The sequence below is a fragment of the Pavona decussata genome, unplaced genomic scaffold, assembly GCF_977016875.1.
Source record: "Pavona decussata unplaced genomic scaffold, jaPavDecu1.1 SCAFFOLD_42, whole genome shotgun sequence".
Taxonomy (NCBI): Eukaryota; Metazoa; Cnidaria; class Anthozoa; order Scleractinia; family Agariciidae; genus Pavona; species Pavona decussata.
The window spans coordinates 843,116-863,148 of record NW_028145464.1 but is presented as its reverse complement, the minus strand read 5'-3'; the positions used below and the strand labels follow the sequence as shown (position 1 = coordinate 863,148).

The window sequence follows — 20,033 nt, the reverse complement described above, 5'->3', positions numbered from 1 at the left end:
AATCAAATGCAAGGCTGCTCAAACAGCTAAAATAATTAATTCTATTTAACAATTACTCGCCTCAGGCTCAGTAAATATTGGTGAATATTCCCCGAGACGAAGTCGAGAATATTTTATGAGCCTTATCCTGTTTTAGTATAAGTACTCAGGTGATTATCAGAGAAAAACAAAAACCGCTCGAAAAATGTCGATTTTGTTTGTTTGCTTCAAATTGTCTCGCGTAAATGAACACAGACGCGCAGTCTGCCGATCACATGCTCAATCGATAAACTACACATGCCTCAAGTAGAATTTCAGTAATCGTTAACTGCCGCTTCATTGAGACGAAGCATTGACTTCTGTCAACAAATGCTGGGTTTCTCCGTCCAGTTTACCAAAACAGAAGGAGATGAAACAGGCTGCTTGGTGTAAAACTCGAGGATCACAAGTTGGCGTTAGCGATAGCACTTTATCGCACAATTTCTTGTTGATGGCTTCACAAGTTAACGGACTTTTACAAATTTGTTGTGACGCGGTGACTTAAGATGGTGGTCGAGAGCCACTCGAACCGACAAGAAACTAGTTTTCAGACGATAAAAACTGTCATCCTTTCTCCTCACTGAAACGTAAAACTTAGAGAGACATTTATTCATCTCCTTTACTTCCATGCTTTCAAATTCTGTCTTAAATTCGTTTTGTTGGTGAAAATCATTCTATTAAATAAACAAAATCTTGCGCGAATTTAACTTAATTTGTTGTTTTCATGTTAAGCCTGATCAACATCGACAACATTTCCACTGTAATAATTTACAAGGGGTTGTTTTTTAATACAATTAGCAAAATTTTCATATGTTGCCTTTGAAAAGTGTCATTCCGGAGTAAACTGCATGTTAAGTGCCTTTCGAAACTGCATTTTCTTTCATGCTATTTACTTCTTCGTCAAAACATCAAGAAATCGCTAAGCGGCCATTTTGAAAATTAGTGCTCACGCTATAATCACCTCGCCCGAGGTGATTATAGCAGAATATGACGCAATCCTCTACCAATCAGATCAACAGAATCTCTATAATCACCTAAGTAATTATACTAATGCCCAATATTAGTATCATCTTTAAATATTGTAACCGTTTATTTCGAAGTGGACCGGGTTGGCCGGAAAGTGACATCTACCATGTCGGGTGTAGACAAAACCTGGACCCCCCCTAATGGAACCCCCTTCTGGACCCTTTTCTGGACCCCTTCTGGACCCCCTTCTGGACCCCTCAAAATTTCGGAAAAAAGAAAAAAAAATTTAAAATACATAAGAAAATTTAAGTAAAAACATAACACTTACTGCTTGGTATCCACGAAGGTTTCTTCGATTCATTGTGCAGCTTAAAAACGCTTCAATACCGTCTCTAAAGTTTGTAGTTTCACAGGTAATTCTCTAGTGAAGTTGAAATTCGTTCTTGAAAGGCGCCTGCTCCAGTAATCGCCTCCGAAATCATCCCATAACTGTCGAGCCGATCTCCCGCCATTTTGTTTCGCCATCTTGATTTTTCCGCTGACCAGCTAGTACCTCGTACTGGCATTTGTCTAAAGACCCGAAGGCCAGTGAGGAACGCCGAGTTTAGCATCAAATCTTTCTTCCAGAAAAGAAAAAGTCAACGTCTTTGTAAAACTTACACTGTAAAATTGCAGTTAACGTACATAGTGATGTGTCATGGGTGACAACAGTCTGTGGCTCATTACTATAAACAATAGAAACCTATCTGAAATGAAGATGTGATCATCGCAGTTGACTCGCAATTAGTGCACTCCTACTCGGGGTGTAAGCTTAAATCACATGACAATTAAGTTACTAATTACCCTGTCATTCTTTTTAACCTTGCTCTCGTAGAGCATATTCTTTAGCTGATATTCTTTTCATGTCATATGGGTATTCATACATACCAAAACTGCTGATCTTTCTGTTCTAAGAAAGTGAAGAAAAAGAAAACTGACCTACATGATCCGTACAATTTGTTTTACCTGTTCCGGCACTAACCTTGGTGGATGGCGCCGAAAGGAAAAGGAAGAAGGGTGATTCGCGCCAAGCGCGGAATGAGCATGGATCCGAGCTTTCCTTTCCCTGCTTTTTAGGTATCGAGCACGCAGGTTACCATGTTCACACAACACTGGTACAGTATGTTTGCAACTGGTATAAAAACAGAACTGGTCAAGGTGTTTACACGGTGCTGGTCCAAAAATTGCACCCGTCTAATGCAGAATAGATGCTCTGTGTGAAACCTGTCCGGATATTGGTATGGGGTAGCGTAAGGCCTATTCATGCAGAATTTGTTGCGGATCCAGGTTCATGAAATTTCAAAGGGGACTGAGTATCTATTGGAAACCAAAAGAAAATACTGACAGTGACAGCAAAAATAAGTTTATTTCAACTCATAACGTCAAATACAACTAATTTAATCCTCCATGTTGTCGGGCTATGATCGTCAAGGTAACGGCTTATTCGTACTGGTCAGCGGAAAAATCAAGATGGCGGAATAAAATGGCGCGAGATCGGCTTGACAGTTATGGGACGTTTTTGGAGGCAATTACTGGGGCAGGCGGCTGTCAAGAACGAATTTCAACTTCACTAGAGAATTACCTGTGAAACTACGAACTTTAGAGACGGTAGCGAAGAGTTTTTAAAGGGACACTGTCACGGTGATTTTGCTATATTTTCGTCAAAATGGCTCAAATATTTGACAAAGAACCTTTTGTCTAACATGAAATTGCTGTTAGAGCAACGAGAAGGAAATATCAAGGGATTTATCCGGGGAAGAACAAACTATAAGCAGTTTTTTGACGACGTCTCTACAATACACAGGAAGAACTTGAAAAAACTGGCCAATTTTTTTCAAGTTGCAATCCATTTCCATCCTACCCATCCCCAGCAAAAGATAATTAATACTAGTTTCTGTGCATCATTGGGGTTATTGTTAACAAAACTGAACCATTATTTTGACGATTCCATCGATTCAAATATGTTTTTTGGCTTTTCAAAGTGACACAAAAAATCGGTGACACTGCCCCTTTAAGCTGCACGATGAATCGAAGAAACCTTTGTGGATACCAAGCAGTAAGTGTTATGTTTTACCTTAAATTTTCTTATGTATTTTAATAATTTTTTTTTATTTTTTCCGAAATTTTGAGGGGTCCAGAAGTTTTGTCTACACGCAACCATGTCTCATCATAGAGGGTACAGCTACACTCATTTTGGATACAAATGTCAATCCTCAGCTGGTGGAAAAGGAAAATATTTCCGAGTGAAGGGCCAACAGAAGTATATTTTAGGCTTCCGACCGAAGTCAAATCGTGGTCCTGCCACTCAGAATTCATACTGCCTCAAGCAGAAGAGTCAAAAGAAGTGAACCCAGATTCTGCGGACCAACCAGAGGCAAGTTCAAATAATTTTGGCATAGAATCAGCTCTTAAGCCAGCAGGCAGACTGAGATTTTTCCTCCCTGAATAGAGAGAATTACGTCTGATTCACAGATTCTTAAAACAGTAAAAGGTTTTAATGTAATTTTTTTTGACCGGCTCCTTAAACAAGCGCTTCCTCCAAAGGAAATTACATTTAATCCGGAAGAAACACGCATTGTTGATTCATGATCAGAGTTAGAGAAACTTAGCAAAGAAGGGGTCATTGTTAAATCCCAACAGTGTCAAGGAAAATTGATTTCGACAGTTTTTCTCCGTAAAAAAAAGACAGCAGGATATGGAGTCATCCTCAATTTGAAGAACCTAAATCTATATATTAGTAACCATTTCAAAATGGAAAGCTTGACCTCAGCAGTTTGTCTTATGACATCTGGGTGTTATATGGCATAAGTAGATTTACAAGATGTCTATTATTCTGTCCCAGTTGATGAGAACTACCAAAAATATTTAAAATTCTCTTGGAAGGGGGAATTATTTCAGTTTACCTGCCTTCCCAACGGTCTTGTAGCTGCTCCTCGGTTTTTCACGAAATTGCTTAAACCTGTTTACTCCAATTTGAGGCAAGTGGGGCACATGAATGTTGGGAACATCGATGATTCTTACCTCCAAGGGCCTTCGTTTGATGACTGCAGTAAAATTGTACACGACACAGTCCTGCTTTTCACTAAAGTGGGTTTTCTATTAAAGAAAAGAAAAGTTTATTCTTATACCAAGTCATGAGTTGACATTTTTGGGATTTGTCTTAAACTTCCTCAACATGATTGTAAGGCCCAGTCCAGGAAAAGCACAAAAGCTACAACAGAGATGTCAAGCATTATTGTCAAAAACTCAGGCCTCAATCGGCTTAATGGTTTCTGTATTCCCTGGGGTTGACTTTGCCCAGCTCTACTACAGAAGCCTAGCAATAGATAAAATCAAAGCTCTGAAAGAAAGCATGGGCAACTTCAATTCACTGATCGATGGTGCTATCAGATACATCAATTGCTGACCTCAGATGGTGAGTCAACAACATCATAAGTTCATTTAGGCATTTCATGTATCACGTGGGGATCCCACACTTTCCATATATTCAGATTTCTCAAAAGAAAGGTGAGGAGCACTGTGCAATGTAGACAAAACAGCGGGCTGATGGACCGAAAATGAGTTTAACCGTCACAACAATGAATTAGAAACATTAGCTGCTTTTTTGAACTGAAATCATTCTGCTCCTTTATGACAAATAGTCATGTTAACATTTACCTAGATAATACCGCCGAAATAGCCTACATTAATTAAATGGGTGGAAAACACACTTTGGGGTGCAATGGGATTGCACGTGATATATGGACCTGGCGAAATTGCTAGAAAAACTTATGGGTAACAGCAATTTCCTAACCAGGTAAAAATAATGTTCATGCAGAAAAGGAATCTAGAGAATTTAATGACAACATAGAATGGGCTCTCAGGGAAAGGATTTTTCGTGACATTGTCAAGCTCTATCGAAAGCCATCAATTGACCTCTTTTGCATCTAGAATCAATAAGGAAAGTGACCCGTTATGTGTCATGGAGACCAGACCCTGAGGCACAATTTGTGGATGCTTTCTCTCACTTCTCGTCTGGTCAGCCTCATACTTCGTTGTTTGCAGAAGATCGAAATGGGCAAGGGGGGAGGGATTATGATTGTCCCAGTTTGGGCGACCCAACCTTGGTATCCAAAGATGACGCCCCTGTTGGTCAGCACGCCACGATTGTTACCAGTAACAACAGAGACACTGTATCTTCCCAGCAAGCCCAGTCAACCACAGCCATTGGGGAACAAACTGAAATGAATTGCATGCAAGTTATCGGGGAATCCATCACAAAGCAACGAATTTCTGGAGGAAAGGCACAAGTAAACAGTATCAATACTACTACAAAAATGGCTTAACTTCTGTAATCGAGGACAGATTAGTCCAGATTGTCCATCTTTAGGCCAAGTTATAAAGTTCTTACTGCTAGTATTTAAGAATGGGCTCAGCTATAGTAGCACTAACACTGCTCGCTCGGCACTTTCATACATACATACATACATACATACATACATACATACATACATACATACATACATACATACATACATATACTTTATTTATCCTCAAATTTACAGAGTAGCTTAGAATAGCTAATATCTTCGAGAAAATAAATACTAGAAAGAAAGAGTAAATAGACAAAATAAAATAAAATGAAATACAATTACAATCACAATTCTATCATTATATATACACTATATACATACAACATTATACACACTGTGGAAAGGCCTCATGATTAAGGATCTTTTGCTTGAATTTAAGAAAATCAGATGTCCTGTAAGTGTTCGGGAGAGAGTTCCATATTTTACTAGCTAAGTATGAAAAGGAGTGTAGGCCATAAGTAGTCGTTTTTGCTTTGGGAAGGTCCAGAATATAATTACCACGTAGATTATAGGATGAGGTACGCATAGTTAACATATTCCTTAAATAACTTGGATAGTCAGTAAAAAACAGACTCTTGTATAATATAATCATGAAATTCTGCAGGCGTCTAGTAAACAGCGTTTTTAAGTTAACTTTGCTGAGTAAAATGTCATATGGAGAGCTATAGCCCTGTAGTATAAACCTAAGAATACGCTTGTTAAGATTATCTACTTTGTCGGTATTGCGCGCACCACAGAAGTGCCAAACAGAAGAACAGTAGTAAAAGTGTGGCAAAATAAAGGCTTTATAAAGTTTCAATAATGTCTGCTTGTTAATAAGTTTTCGAAATCTAAGCATTACGTTAAATTGATTGTTTATTTTCTTACAGATAGCTGATACGTGATTATGAAAAGAGAGCTTATTATCTATTGTCATCCCAAATAGATCTATTGAGTCATTTACTGGGAAGCAAAATTTGTGCTCAGTTTTCCCCAGAGTTAAAGCCTGATGCTTTGTCTCATTAACAATCATGCCATTGTTTTTGTACCACTGATTTGCGACATTAACTTCTTGACAAATACACTTTTTCAGTGCGAGTGGGTCCATGTTGGACGAGTAAATCTGATGGTCGTCTGCGTACGCGTGTAGGTTAGCATATTTCACATGGTAAAACAAGTCATTAATGAATATGTTAAAGAACATTGGTCCTAAAACGCTCCCTTGTGGAACTCCTCTTCTGGTGTCTACCCAGTTTGAGAAAGTATCACTAGTTTTTACTCGCTGCTGTCTTCCTGATAAATAATCTTTAAGTAGCGCGCAACTTTCTTCGCCAACTCCATATGCTTTAAGTTTTGCCAAGAGTAAGTCGTGCTCAATGACATCAAAAGCTTTAAAAAGATCCATAGAGACTATCGCAACCAGTTCCCCTCCATCACGCATGCTCCTCCAGTCCTCAGTCAACCGCAATAATGATGTCTCACAACTGTAGAACTTTCTATAAGAACTAATAAAATCCAACAGAATCGTGTTATAGAATTCACCCAGCTGCGTAGCCAGTAGCCTCTCGTAGATATAATTGAGCACAGGTAGCACAGTGACAGGCCTGTAATTTGCTTTATTAAAATCGTCTTCTTTCTTAAACAGAGGTGTGACCTGTCCCATTTTCCAGGCACTGGGGTAGCAACCTTGCTCAATGGAGGCGTTCAAAATCTTAGTAATAGGATTACTTATTACAGCTGCCGATTCCTTCACAAGCCTTGGAGGCAGCATATCGTGGCCATATGATTTACGGACATTCACGTTTAAGAGTGCTCTTTCCACTTGCGCTCGATTAGTGTGTAAAAAAGTAAAACGAGACTGCGCACCTGTGGCCCTCTTCCTTTCACAAATAGCTCTGATGCTTGGGTGTTCTTCAAAGTGTTGGCCGTAATCTATCTCTTTTATCGGCGGAACTCTGTCAACAATTTGAATTAAGTATGCATTGAAAAGTTCAGGGATTTCTCTTTTGTCATTTATAACGGCATTGTTTTCCTTAATAATTATGTCATTTGCCTGCTTTGTCTTGCCATGAAGGAAAGGTCGATACGCATTCCAAAACTCTCTAGGGTTTTCTGGCTCAGACGACTTTTTTACAAAGTTTTTTTTTATCGCCTTTCTTTTTAGAGAAGTACATATGTTGCGTTGAATTTTGTACTGGTCATAATTTGTGTCTGTCCGATCTCTTTTAAATAGCCGCCACAATTTATTTCTGTGCCGTATTGCTCTGCGCCATTGTTCCGTCATGGATGGTATCTGGTTGCCCCTGACAACAGTCTGCTTAAGAGGGGCGTGTTCATTCAGAATCTCGGAGTACAATTGTTAAGAGGCGTAAAGTTTATCATCCACTTCGTCAGATACATCGACTATTGAGAAAGGTGCCATTTGTAGATCTTGAATAAATTTATTTCGTTTAAAGTTTTTGAAGCTTCGTAAACAAACTTTGCGAGAGCGCAATTTTGGAGCTGTTGACCGTAGAATTGTAAACACTAGTGAATGATCACTTATCTGCGTATCTACTACATCAGATACCAACGTCTTTTTCTTATTATTAGTCAGAATTAAATCGAGGAGTGTCTCTGATGTTTTCGTCTTACGAGTAGCCTTGGTAATCAAGCAATCAAGACCAAAAAATTTCCATCAGGTCTAAAAGACTTCTACCGTCCTTGGGAGGCTTGTCTAGATCCAAAAGATTGGCGTTGAAATCTCCGGCGTAGAAAACAGTCTCTGTAAGCGTGGAGAGCTCTTCGAAAAGAGATGAAAGCTCTCTAGTCCATTGATATTTCGGAATGGATGGAAGTCTATAAAATCCTACAACGGTAATCCAAACCTGACCCAGCTTGACTTTCAGAATAATCGTCTCTGTTCTAAATGCAGCCCATTCTTCTGGGGTGATTCCTTTAGGATGTTTTAATTTCACGAAGTAGATATCGCTTCTCACGTATATCATAAGCCCCCCACCACCCGGGCCTTCCTGTCGCTTTGACACAGGCGATAGCCTTTGACTTGAAATTGGCTATCTGGAAAGCTTCCATCGATATTTGTCTCTGAAATAACAAGAATATCGAATCTACCAGAGAGCAACCAAGTCCTGATTTCATAAAACTTGAATCCACCAATACTGTTTGCATTGACGTGCCCAATCTTGAAATTTGAACGATAGTTTTGAGCAATATTGTCAAACTCAGTACACACTGATGTAGTATTTTGCTCCTCAGTAATTGACTCTGGCTCTGAATTGCTAGAATTCAAGCTTGAATTCATAAAGGGAAGTTGTTATAGTAATATCAGGCAAGATCTGCATGTGCGTGAGAAATTTCCGGTAGACTTCATATTGCGATACTCTTTAGATTGCACGCCACTGCATTTTATGTGAGTCCACGAAGAGCAGCTATCGCACCAAGTCGCTCGATGGTTTTGAGCAACAACCCGGCTACAATCTGTACAAATTCTTGTTGATTTAGGTCCAGGGTTAGGACTTCTATCGCCTGACAGACGAACGTGTTGGTAGTTGAAGGTTGCCGTGCCACTATTGTAGTACGATATCCTCGACGTGGCAAAACCGACTCGAGTTCTCGTTTGGATACATTTATGATTCCAATCTCTTCTAAAAATCCCTATCTGCGTAATTTGTGTTACTTGAATCCATCTAGTTGGTTTCCCATTTAAACAAGAGAATTTATTAGGTTTCAGAGCACACTTAAGAGCGAGAAGCCATAAAAAGATCAGGAGCAGATTCTTTGCGCGACTAGCCGCCATCTTGCCCGTGTAAATATAGCAATTTATCTATACTCCCTTCAATAGGTGGAGTCCCAGTTGGCAAACATCCTTTAGTTATCAGGTTTCTTAAGGGAGTATTTGAATGTCGCCCTGCCATGGTTCGCTATACCGAAGTGTGGGATGTAAACCAAGTGCTAGATTATTTAGAGACTCTGTCTCCTGTAAATTAGACTTCTCTTAACAGTTTAACTTTGAAACTTACTATTAATGTTGTTAGCTTTAGTCACAGCCCAAAGGGGGAAATCACTACTTCTTCTTCTTAATGTTGACTCTATGAAAGATAACAGGATATCTGTAGCATGTCAGCTACGAGAACATGTCAAACACACCAAACCAGGTTCAAAAGGCTTGGTTATTGAACTTAAATCATTTCCAAGCCCAAGACTGTGTGTGGTGACCGCTCTTAGGGAGTATATAATTATAAGTAAGCTTCTTAGGGAGCCTTGTAGCCAACTGTTATTAAGTAATGTAAAGCCGTACAGGCCTGTGTCTAGAAACACGTTGGATTAAGGCTGTGTTGCAATGTACTGGTACTCACAGCACTGGATCAGCTTCAATGTCTTAGGCAAAGCTTAATGATGTTCCATTGCCAGAATCCATTCTTGCTTAGTTTTATGACAAAAAGATTGTAGAAGACACTTTTCCAATAAAGTTTTAGAGTAAATATTCACTTCATTATGGATTTGCTTAGACCACCCTGTGCATCTTTCCTTGAAATCTCACGTGGTCCTTCTGTGGATGACAAGGTGGAATTCAAAAGTTGAACGAGACTTACCGGAAGTTGAAGTTCGACTGGAATTCCACTTGTCACCAACACAGAGGGATTACGTAGCCTCCCTTGGATCCCACCCTGTGTTGTAACTTGACTGCGATACCCAAGCGTGGTGCCTTAAAGACTGAGTTCACGCAGTCGTATTAAAATGCTATCTCACGTAATCCCTCTGTGTTGGTGACAAGTGGAATGCTAGTCGACTTTCAACTTTCGGTGAGTCTCGTTCAACTTCTGAATTTAACAGACCAAACAAATTCCTAATGCTGCCAAAAATAAGTAATAAAGCACTCACACGTATAATAATGTAGTGCTGATAAAAATATACAGCGGACCTCCGCAAATTACAGAATTGCCAGGAGCCATGGGCCCCTGATATTGGCTGATAAACTTGACTCCGTGCAACAATTCAATTGTTACAATTTTGACTAGAATGGGGCACCATATTATGAGTTTTGACGTTTTTTACGTTTTTATATCAACTTTCTGTTGGCTTTTTAGACTGATTAGCCAATCAAAATGCGAACAATTGTTTTAATATTTAGAGCTTGTTATGCTATTTTCAGTTAACGAATTAAATAAGTCTATGTTCCATATGGAAAATTTTCGTTGTGCCTTTCCGGGGTTTTTACAAACAAGCTACATTCTTGAACCAAAGTTTTGTCACCGTTAAATTAAAACATCAAAGCTTCAACTCCCTACTCCCACCCTTCCTCCTCACCCCTCTTTAATCAGTGTTGCGCTGCTGAACAAAAAGGGATGGGTGATCATCTCACCTTCAAAGCAACATAGTAGCATTGAGTGAGGGCTGGAGTCCGTTTTCAGGGAAATTGGTCACTCTTTTTGCGCGCAGGGAGACGATTTATCGGAACTCTTTAACATTTACATCGCAAACAGGTCCCATGGTGTAATGGTTAGCACTCTGGACTTTGAATCCAGCGATCCGAGTTCAAATCTCGGTGGGACCTTCGAAAGCTTTCTTTTTGTTTCTTTAACTCTTCTTTAACTCCTCGTCATAGTACATTGTGTTACTTCAGTTTGCATTTTTCTCCTTTTTCACATATATATTTTTCATTGATTACTGCAGGCTTCAGACACAAGAGATACTAAACATTTAATGTGATGGTTTTATGGTAAATAACTTCTTTTAATCATTAAACAAACAATTCGTTTTAAATTTTTTTTTTCGTTCACTGAAGTCACTTCTGTAGATAGTCCTGTCTCAAATGCTACAACTGGGCCGCGTGTGGATTTCCCACTGTTTTTAATTAATTAGGATATTCCTGTTTTTAAGGAAGTGTTCTCTGTTACGGTAATTATAACTTTCACCCTGTTCTTACGTCATTTTGGAAATCATGACGTACTTTCCACGTCATCTAAATAATAACTGTCCGCTGTGGACATCAAAGGAAAGACCTTTAAACGTACTATTCACTCTGCAACAGTTCATTGTCAAAGTTTTGAATTTATTTTTATGGAATTATGTAGCGGGTCGGGGAGGGGCGAAATTCCCCCACCCCTAGTTACAGGAGACGAATAAAAGCAGACCGAAAACCATAAATGTTTATCTTTTATTTATTTATTTATTTATTTATTTATTTATTTATTTATTTATTTATTTAAAGCTGTAGATTTAAAGCTGAAGATCGTGGTGGTATTTGTCCACAGTAATTCAAACTTAAACGTATTTACCTGTACGTTATCGTTTCCTTGGTTGTCCTGCTCCTTTAAGAGCTAAATTACGGAGCATTTACGCATGACATTTACAGATAGTTGTCTTTGAGTGCAACTGTAGTAGTTCAATAAAGCCATGTTATTACTTCGATGAATCCTTGTTAATTCACCAGATCACACTCTTCTACTAACGGTGCACCTTCCTTAAGGTTAATGTCTCTTTAACTAATGACAGTAATATCTGTACTGACCTCTACTCCAAACCTACGGACAGAAACCAAGATTTACTCTATTCATCATGCCATCCCCTATATATTAGAAAAAGCCATTCCTTTCAGTTAAGCACTCCGTTTTTCTACCGACCAAATGGTTAATACGGCGGGCTAAGTACTGAGCCTACTACATATCTCCTCGAACGAGGTACATTATACCGTAACTTTGTCACTAAACAAATACAACACACAGCTGGCGACATCCCCCGCAATCGACTCACTTTACAAACCAAAGACGCCAACCTCTTATACCGACTTTAAATCCATCACTTCCTCACATTTCTAGCGTCATAAAAAAAAAACAAACAATTTACTACTCTCTTCTAACCGTTATGCTAACGTTTTTCAACGTTCGCTTGTTAGTGCTTTCAGACATGCTGATTAACTTCCCCAATCTCCGTGACTCGCTAGTTTTACAGTTAAACTTCCTTCTTTAGCTAATTCAACTAATGCCCTTCCTCTCCCTTACTGTTCTTTCCGTTGCGGTAAAAATTGTGCTTCTTGTCCGTACATTTTTGATGGAATTACTAACTGTACTTTCTTTAATTTTCTACCGCTGAATCGCGTCCTATCAAGCCTGACCTGTGAAGCTAAAAGCGTCATCTACTGCATGATTCAATGTAACCACCGTAATTTACAGTACATAGGAGAAACTGACGATTAAAAGCCTGATTCAATGAACACAATCGTACCATAGATAAACCTATCATCAAAGCTAACCCTACTACAGTCGCAGAACATTTTCTCTCCTCTCCTAACCACATTGCTGGTTTTCAACGACATGCAATTAACCCCAATCGAAAAATATTTTACAACAAAGAATCATACGATCCAGAAAGGCCAGGGAAACTTTTTTTACTACTTATTTACTAAGAAGAGCAGTTGATAGCACTGATATCAACATCAGCGACGAAACCTTAGTTTGTTTTTCTTTCTCTTTTCTTTTGTTTTATTATTTCAATATTATTTTATCTTTAATTTTACACTGTCTATCAAGTTCGTTATACGTATTCCCAAAATAACGCAAATATTATTACATAAACAACCCTTCTAACGTAAACTCTCATTATAATACCTGAAAAAGGATGGTTTGCTCAGCCAAAATATAGTACACAACTATTTAAAATCATCCTACGTCATATCGGACTTTCTTTTCATATCCTTTGTTTTATTTTCTATATTTATGTTGATTAGATCACCAGTTTGATCCAACGTATACCACAGAATTATCGTCCACGGTTCCTTGCTTAATTAAACGTGTAACTGGTCATATTATAATTGATATTCTCGCTGGAATGAGTCGCTGGAGAAGAAATTAAAACAAGCAATTTTGTTGTTTTATCACTGATAAACATTTTTGAGACTGAAAAGTACCCCAGTTGCCGTGCAAATGATTGTTTGGGGCTCTGCAGTCAGTTTGAACAGCTGGAAAGAGCACCAATCTCGAAACATGCAACAAACTACAACAACCTCCGTTCTTCAAATAAAAATTAGCGCAGTGTTCTCTTTAATTGGTTTTGTGTTGAGCTGTCAAAAGATTGAATCCGTGGGATATATTAGTAACTGCGTGCAGTTTCAAAATCGGTCCGGATCTGTAAAGTCGAATCGCCGTTTTTTTCAGTTGCAAGAACGCTTTCATTTTGGCCGTCTCAACCATGTCGTGTTCCCTGTTCAACGTTTCGACGAGTTTTGCCATGACCCTCACCACGATATGCTGTATTTCCGCATTCCTTGCCGCTATAGAAAATGCAGTGGTCCTTTTATTGATAAGAAAACTTCACTCGCTGAGAACAACTGCAAGATACTTCATGACTTCGCTAGCTGCAGCAGAACTTTTATCGGGGACGGTAACAGGGAACTCCTACTTTTCTTCATGGTTAATTTTGAATCATATCAGGCACGGAAGAAGTGATGTCTTGTGGAAAACCGAGACTGTTGCTTGGATTTTTTCCCCCAAGATATCTGTGACATTTAATTTAGTTAATGTCGCGTTGGATAGATACATCGCGATAACTTTGCCGCTACAGTATCACACGAGAATGAATTCAACAAGATGTGTTATGTTAATAACTTTCACGTGGATTTCGGCTTTTTCCAGTTCATTGCCAGTGTATTTTGTCCCGGAGAAGCGCTTGCCATATGTCTGGATTTGTGGAAGTGTTTTTGCTTTACTAATCCCTTTGTATAATAGCATTTTGCTATTTTAAAATCTATGGAGCGACGAAAGGTACCTTTCGTGTTGGCCAGAATATCACGGACGCCCAACAGATTGCAGAGAATAAGCGACAAAGGAAAACAGCTTGCACATTTGCGATAATAACAGGACTTTTCATTGTCCTATTCACACCGAGTTTTATTTTTTCTTGTACTCTTATATTTAAGACAGTGCCGTTTAGCGGCGAGTGGATGGACGATCGCGAACAAACGTGCGCTCGTTCTGGTAGAGGAGCCACATGGATCTGTATAGCAGTTGTTTCTTATTTCAGCGCTGTTTTTGATCCGTGAATTCACGTGATTAGAATGCCTGATTTCAGGGTCGCTTTAAAAGTATTGCTGCACGCTTTGGGCCGAGTTGTCAGCAAAATGCAAAATATAAATAATAATAGTAAAACAAAGGTAAATTAGTTGTTTTTTATGGCTGAAGTGCAGCTAGACTACAGGCCTATATGGTTTTTTCCCATTTTCCGACTGACTAAAACTTGGAGTAAAAATTATAAGTCCAAAGATATTTCCTTTGACATCTACCACGAGAAGTGATGACGGCCATCTTGGATTTCTGGATTTCCCCAAATCATTAGGAAAGCACCAAAAGTGAGCGAAACGTAATCAAGTCAACTTATACGAGCTAAAAATATAAAAGTTGCCGTAAAGATGTGGAATTTTCCACTTCTGAAAAAAAAAATTCTTACCATGGCAACATCAAAGTCAATGAACACTAACCGACCGTGTCAAATTGTTCCCCGGTATTCTATGTTCCATTTCAAAAGTCTTTTGTTGTGCCTTTGCGGGGTTCCTACGAACAAGCCACGTTATTGAAGATAACTTTTGTGACCGTTACATTTATTCATCAAAGCTTCAACGCCCCACTCCCCCCCCCCCCCCCCCCCACCAATCAGTGTTACACTGCCGAATATAAAGGACTGGGTGATCAGCCAACCTTCAAAGCAACATAGCAACATTAAGCGAGTGGTGGAATTGGGGGCTGGGGGGTGGGGTAGAATTTTCTCAAATTTCTGTTTTCGTGGGAGTCGCGGTCACTCATTCGGCGTACATGAAGACGACTTGTGGAAAGTGTCGGGGGATAGGGGTAGTGAGAGGTCCTAGATAGTAGTAAAGATGAAGACCGCACACGCGTATAAATCGTGATTTTTGTAATTTGTTTTGTCGAAGATTACAGCTGCGCGCAATAATAAATAAATGAATAAATAAATAAATAAATAAATAGATAAATAAATAAATAATAAAAGACATTTATGCAACATGACGTGCATGCTAAAGCCGGTTTCATGTGGATTGCTTTCTTAAACTATTTAAAAAAAAAAGAAACTGCCACTTCCGTCGTTGACTCGGTGACTAGGTTTGAGCGAATACTGTGCCAAATTTGATTTCAGCGGGTCATAGCCTCCTTAAAAAGGTTTCAACAGTTGACACACATTTTTCGTCGAACGGAGATTAGGCAAATGTTGAAAGAGAAAGTAATGTTGTGTGGGTGTTCAAACGATTCGAACACCGCGCCAAATGAGCGATTCCGGGAAAGAAATTAAAAAAAAATGTTATTTTAAGCAACGTTTAATGAAAATTTATCTACAAGTTTATAGCACTTTCCAGCATTTTGGTAGACCTGTGCAAATAATATTAACATCTTGTTCACCTAATGTTGAGACCATCAAACGAGCCTTAAGAAAAACAAGAACAACAACAACAAAAAAAGCCAACAAAACAAAACAAAAGACAAACAAACAATGTATCCAATTAAGTCAATATATGTCAAATATATTAAAGCTGGACCTACTTACTTTGCCGATATAGCTAAGATGATTTTTAAAGGCTTCAATCACTTTACCTTCAAGGAAAGTCAGTAGCAAAATTGCGCAAATTGATATACTGTGACTCACGCAATTATGTTGCAAAGATTTCTTCAAACTGAAGATATTATTTTCCAATGAATTTTGTCAAACAGGTCCCATGGTGTAATGGTTAGCACTCTGGACTTTGAATCCAGCGATCCGAGTTCAAATCTCGGTGGGACCTTCGAAAGCTTTCTTTTTCTTCCTCTAACTCTACATCAACTCCTCTTCTTTGTATATAGTGTTCCTTCAGTTTTTTTCCTTTTTTCTTAGATAATTTCTTTGTGAATACTGCAGGGTACAGACACAAGAGATGCTATATATTTAATTTGTTTATATTTATTTGTTTATGTTCATTAGCCTGCAGAATGAGGCGCGTCTTTTTTTTTTTTTTTTTTTTGGCGTTTTTCAGGTGAGCGGAGGCAAGCGCGAGTCACGCGCGACGGGAATCGCGCTCTTTTCTCGCCTCGCGCTTGCCTCCGCTCGCCTAAAAAACCCCACGCCTGTTCTGTAGGCTATTTTTCATTTTACAATCCAGGAAAGAGATACGAGACATACAAGGCAAGTTACTGTGTGAATTGTTTAAAGTAGATTATTATTTTTGAATTATAAAAATTAACATGCGACTTTTGAAGTGTTTTCTTTACAGCCCTCACTCTAATTTTAACCCGATACGACAACTGCGATTGTCTAGTCGGATACAAGCCTCTAATTAGATTGCTTTTTATACAAAGATACAACAATTTCTTTTCCACGAGTCCCATATTCTCTGCTGTTCATTGTATTGTGTGTCTAGCTGCTACTATTAAGCCCATAGGCCCAACTTTCGATACATTAAAATTCAACTTGGCATCGAAGTCCAGAAGACACCAACAGCAAACATGAACTCAATTTCCTTTGCTTGTTTCCTTTTGGCCTCATTATCAAGCTGAATTTTAATATATCGAAAGGAGCCTAAACGGCAATCAGCCATCGAGGCAGTCTAAGCCCCTACATACGATCGTCCTAACACTGACTTCTTTAGCGTGTTTCGGCATGAAACACGATCGTTCTAGATTTCCAAAAACCAAAATGCTTTCTAAGACCGCGAAACTTGACTTAGCCGTTTTATTTAGCCGTCATTCTTTCGCAGTCATTCAGCTTATCTTGAATCCTGCATTAGATCCCATGGTGAATGACAATCCCTTTTACATGGCAGCTCTGTCAACCAACGCTTTTAGCGCCATGTTCAAGTAGCGTATGTTACCGCAACGGAATTAGCTAAGTTCGAATCCAGCCCCAGATTCCACTGCGTATAATAGCTTCTCTCTCATGGTGAAGTCATCCAGGTATTCTGGTAATTTTAACAAGTTCATACATGTACTGGCTGTGGGAAGTCTATCCTCAGGCCCCGCGCTGTGGACACAGAAGGGAGGCTCGAGCTCCTGTTAGGTAAAAGAAAAGTGATTATCGATATTAGCAGTTAACCTTTTTTGTCGATTTGTTTTGTTGACCAACAGAACTTTTCGGTTCAATATCCAAATTAACAGACATTTGCAGGTAGACTTGGTTTTTAGCGACCAAATTAAAAGAACTTAAATAAAAATAAAAAATAAAAAGGGCTTTTGCCAAACTGAAACAGGTTGAAAGGGTTAAGTTTTCAAAGAAGCGAACCCTGAAAATTACCAGTTATTTTTTTTCTAAAATGACGAAAAAAGAGAACGAGAAACTTGTCTAGTTTTGTTATAAATTATCACCCCTGTGCAATAAAACTGTGAATTAGTGCCTCTGGCCAGAGAAAGAGTAGGTCGGTATGGATTGAAACTTGAAAAATGTTAGGATAACGTTTCTTAAGGTTCTCGCATTTTTTCGTGTTTTTGTTTCTAAAATGCGCTGGAACAGATCACGAGTTGTTCCTTTCAAGAATCGCGTTGATTTCTTTTCTTCCCTCTCGTTGTTCCAGAATTATTTCATCATTTTTAGCAAAAGAGGTCAAAAGCCCCATGCCACTTCCCCTTTAAGCACGACCTTCTCGTAGTCGAAAGGGAGGTAAATTTAAGCCATTCTTACCTTAAAACCAAGCAGTGGTGGCCGCGAGCAGCTTGTTACAAACTTCAACAGTTGTCGCTTTTGTGTGTCGGTGAATTGATCTACTACTCGCCAGAATGAAACCACACAGGGATGCTCTTCAGTGAAACCACCTGAAAATTAACAAAAAAAAACCAACCGAGAATAATAAAAGAAATGCGATAGAGCGCGCGCAAGTGAACTAGTGTAATTTTAAACGAATGTAAATATATGAAACATACATTTTGAACTGTGGATGAAAGATCAAATAGAAGAAAGATCCTCGCAGTTACTACGCAACTTAAGCAGTTGCGAAAAGAAAGCGTGAAAAAAATTCAGGCTTGAACGAGATTTGAACCCATGACCTCTACGATGCCGGTGCAGTGCTCTACCAACTGAGCTATCAAGCCAACTGGCAGCTGGCCATATTGTGAGTTCGTAATATGGCCGTGAAGGATGAATAAACGAATGTAAATATATGAAACATATATTTTGAACTGCGGATAAAAGATCAAACAGAAGAAAGATCCTCGCAGTTAGTAGCCAACTTAAGCAGTTGCGAAAAGAAAGCCTGAAAAAAATATATATTTATTTTGGCGGGAAAACAAGGTAGCTGTTGTATTTTTCTACGGATTCTACGGCGTACTGGTAAAAACAAGTCCTCGAAACGTTGGTGATCTCGTCTTCTTGGAACCACGAAAGGGCGTAGCTATCTGCGTCAAGTTCGTCGCTCACAAAGAGTAAAATGAAGCTTCCTGGGATATATCTCTTGTTAGTGAGTCAAATCTTGTATTCGTGGTCGTATTCGCACTTGAATCGAAAGGCCTCTAGTGGCAAGAACAGGAACAGCAACAACAACTGTCAACGACAGCATCATAATCAATCAAATTTCAAAGTAAAGAGCTGTACCTGAATAATTGGTGTTTCTTCTAAGATCGTCCAAATCAACCGGAATCAAGGCACCAGAAATGAGAACCTGAAACGTTTATAGACCAAGTTAAAAGGTTGAAAATTTCGTACAACAATACAGAAATATAGCCCTGGAAGCTGTCTAGACAGCGTCATCTCGGTTATGTGCAGCACGAACTCTCTCCTAGTCTTGATCCCCCTCATCTTGATCATTTTTTGTTCCTTTTCATTGGCCGAGAGCAAACCACGTGAACTGCAAATAACTACCTACAAATAATGGTCTGCTCATGCGCAATACTGTCTAACTGTGTTTTGCTGCAAACAGTATTCTGCTCATGCGTAATTGAACTGTATCATCTATGTTTGTATCAATTTTTTCTCTTGTATATTCTCTAGTGTAATGGTTACTTTTGTCTCTTTTATCTCCGTCAACTGTCACTTGGCGAAATGAAATGAAATGAAATGAGTAAATAAATAAATAAATAAATATATAAATAAATAAATAAATAAATAAATAAATAAATAAATAAATAAATAAATAAATAAATAAACCACGCTTTTGTGTAAAAATGGCGGACTGCTGCAAGGAAGCGCGCGCTCACCGCTTCCCGAAAATAATTATGATAAACAAACTCGGTGATCGAATGATAATAGTTATTGAACTCGGCTATCGCAAAATATCGTGATTTTTCAGTGTCCTAGTGTCCCGCAGATCAATTATTTACCCCAGCCTTGGGCTTCGGCAAACAATTGATCTACTCGCCACTGACAAATCACGATATTTTGCTCAACCTCGTCCAATAATTGTTAATGTTTGTCTCGAACATAGTAAGGCCACCGTTAAAGTATTTCATTGGATTCTACAACCATTGACTAGCTAGTACTCATCTATACACCTGGATTCAGAGAGACGTGTATCAAACATAGAAACTTACCTGCAGCTCTTTGTGATCAAACATTCGGAGCCACTCCAAGTTGATAACATCTGACAGTCCAGCCCTGAACGCCTGGCAATGCCGATGGATCTACAAATATTATTACTTTTAATTTTAGAGACAGGTTTTCTCAGATTTTTGTATCTTGTAACTTTAGGTGCTAGCAGTAACTTCTCCCCACAGCTACAGA

General features: G+C 38.8%; 1 protein-coding gene and 2 non-coding genes across 3 annotated transcripts in view; 2 read left to right on the top strand and 1 right to left on the bottom strand.

The window, feature by feature from the left end:
• Positions 1-10,836: 10,836 nt before the first annotated feature.
• Positions 10,837-10,908, top strand: Trnaq-uug (transfer RNA glutamine (anticodon UUG)). Its single transcript has one exon. It is a non-coding gene; the product is annotated as a tRNA-Gln (tRNA).
• A 4,751-nt stretch (positions 10,909-15,659) lies between these two features.
• The window catches only part of LOC146482856 (ubiquitin-protein ligase E3C-like), a 39,972-nt gene continuing 35,598 nt past the window's right edge, over positions 15,660-20,033 (bottom strand). Inside the window, exons 26-29 of the mRNA XM_085106669.1 lie at positions 19,844-19,933; positions 18,909-18,975; positions 18,003-18,133; positions 15,660-17,377 (exon numbers count right to left, since the gene is read on the bottom strand). Of these exons, the coding sequence (XP_084962795.1) occupies positions 17,210-17,377; positions 18,003-18,133; positions 18,909-18,975; positions 19,844-19,933 (456 nt within the window). The 3' untranslated portion in view covers positions 15,660-17,209. The remainder of the gene's footprint in view (positions 17,378-18,002; positions 18,134-18,908; positions 18,976-19,843; positions 19,934-20,033) is intronic.
• Positions 16,066-16,137, top strand: Trnaq-uug (transfer RNA glutamine (anticodon UUG)). Its single transcript has one exon. It is a non-coding gene; the product is annotated as a tRNA-Gln (tRNA).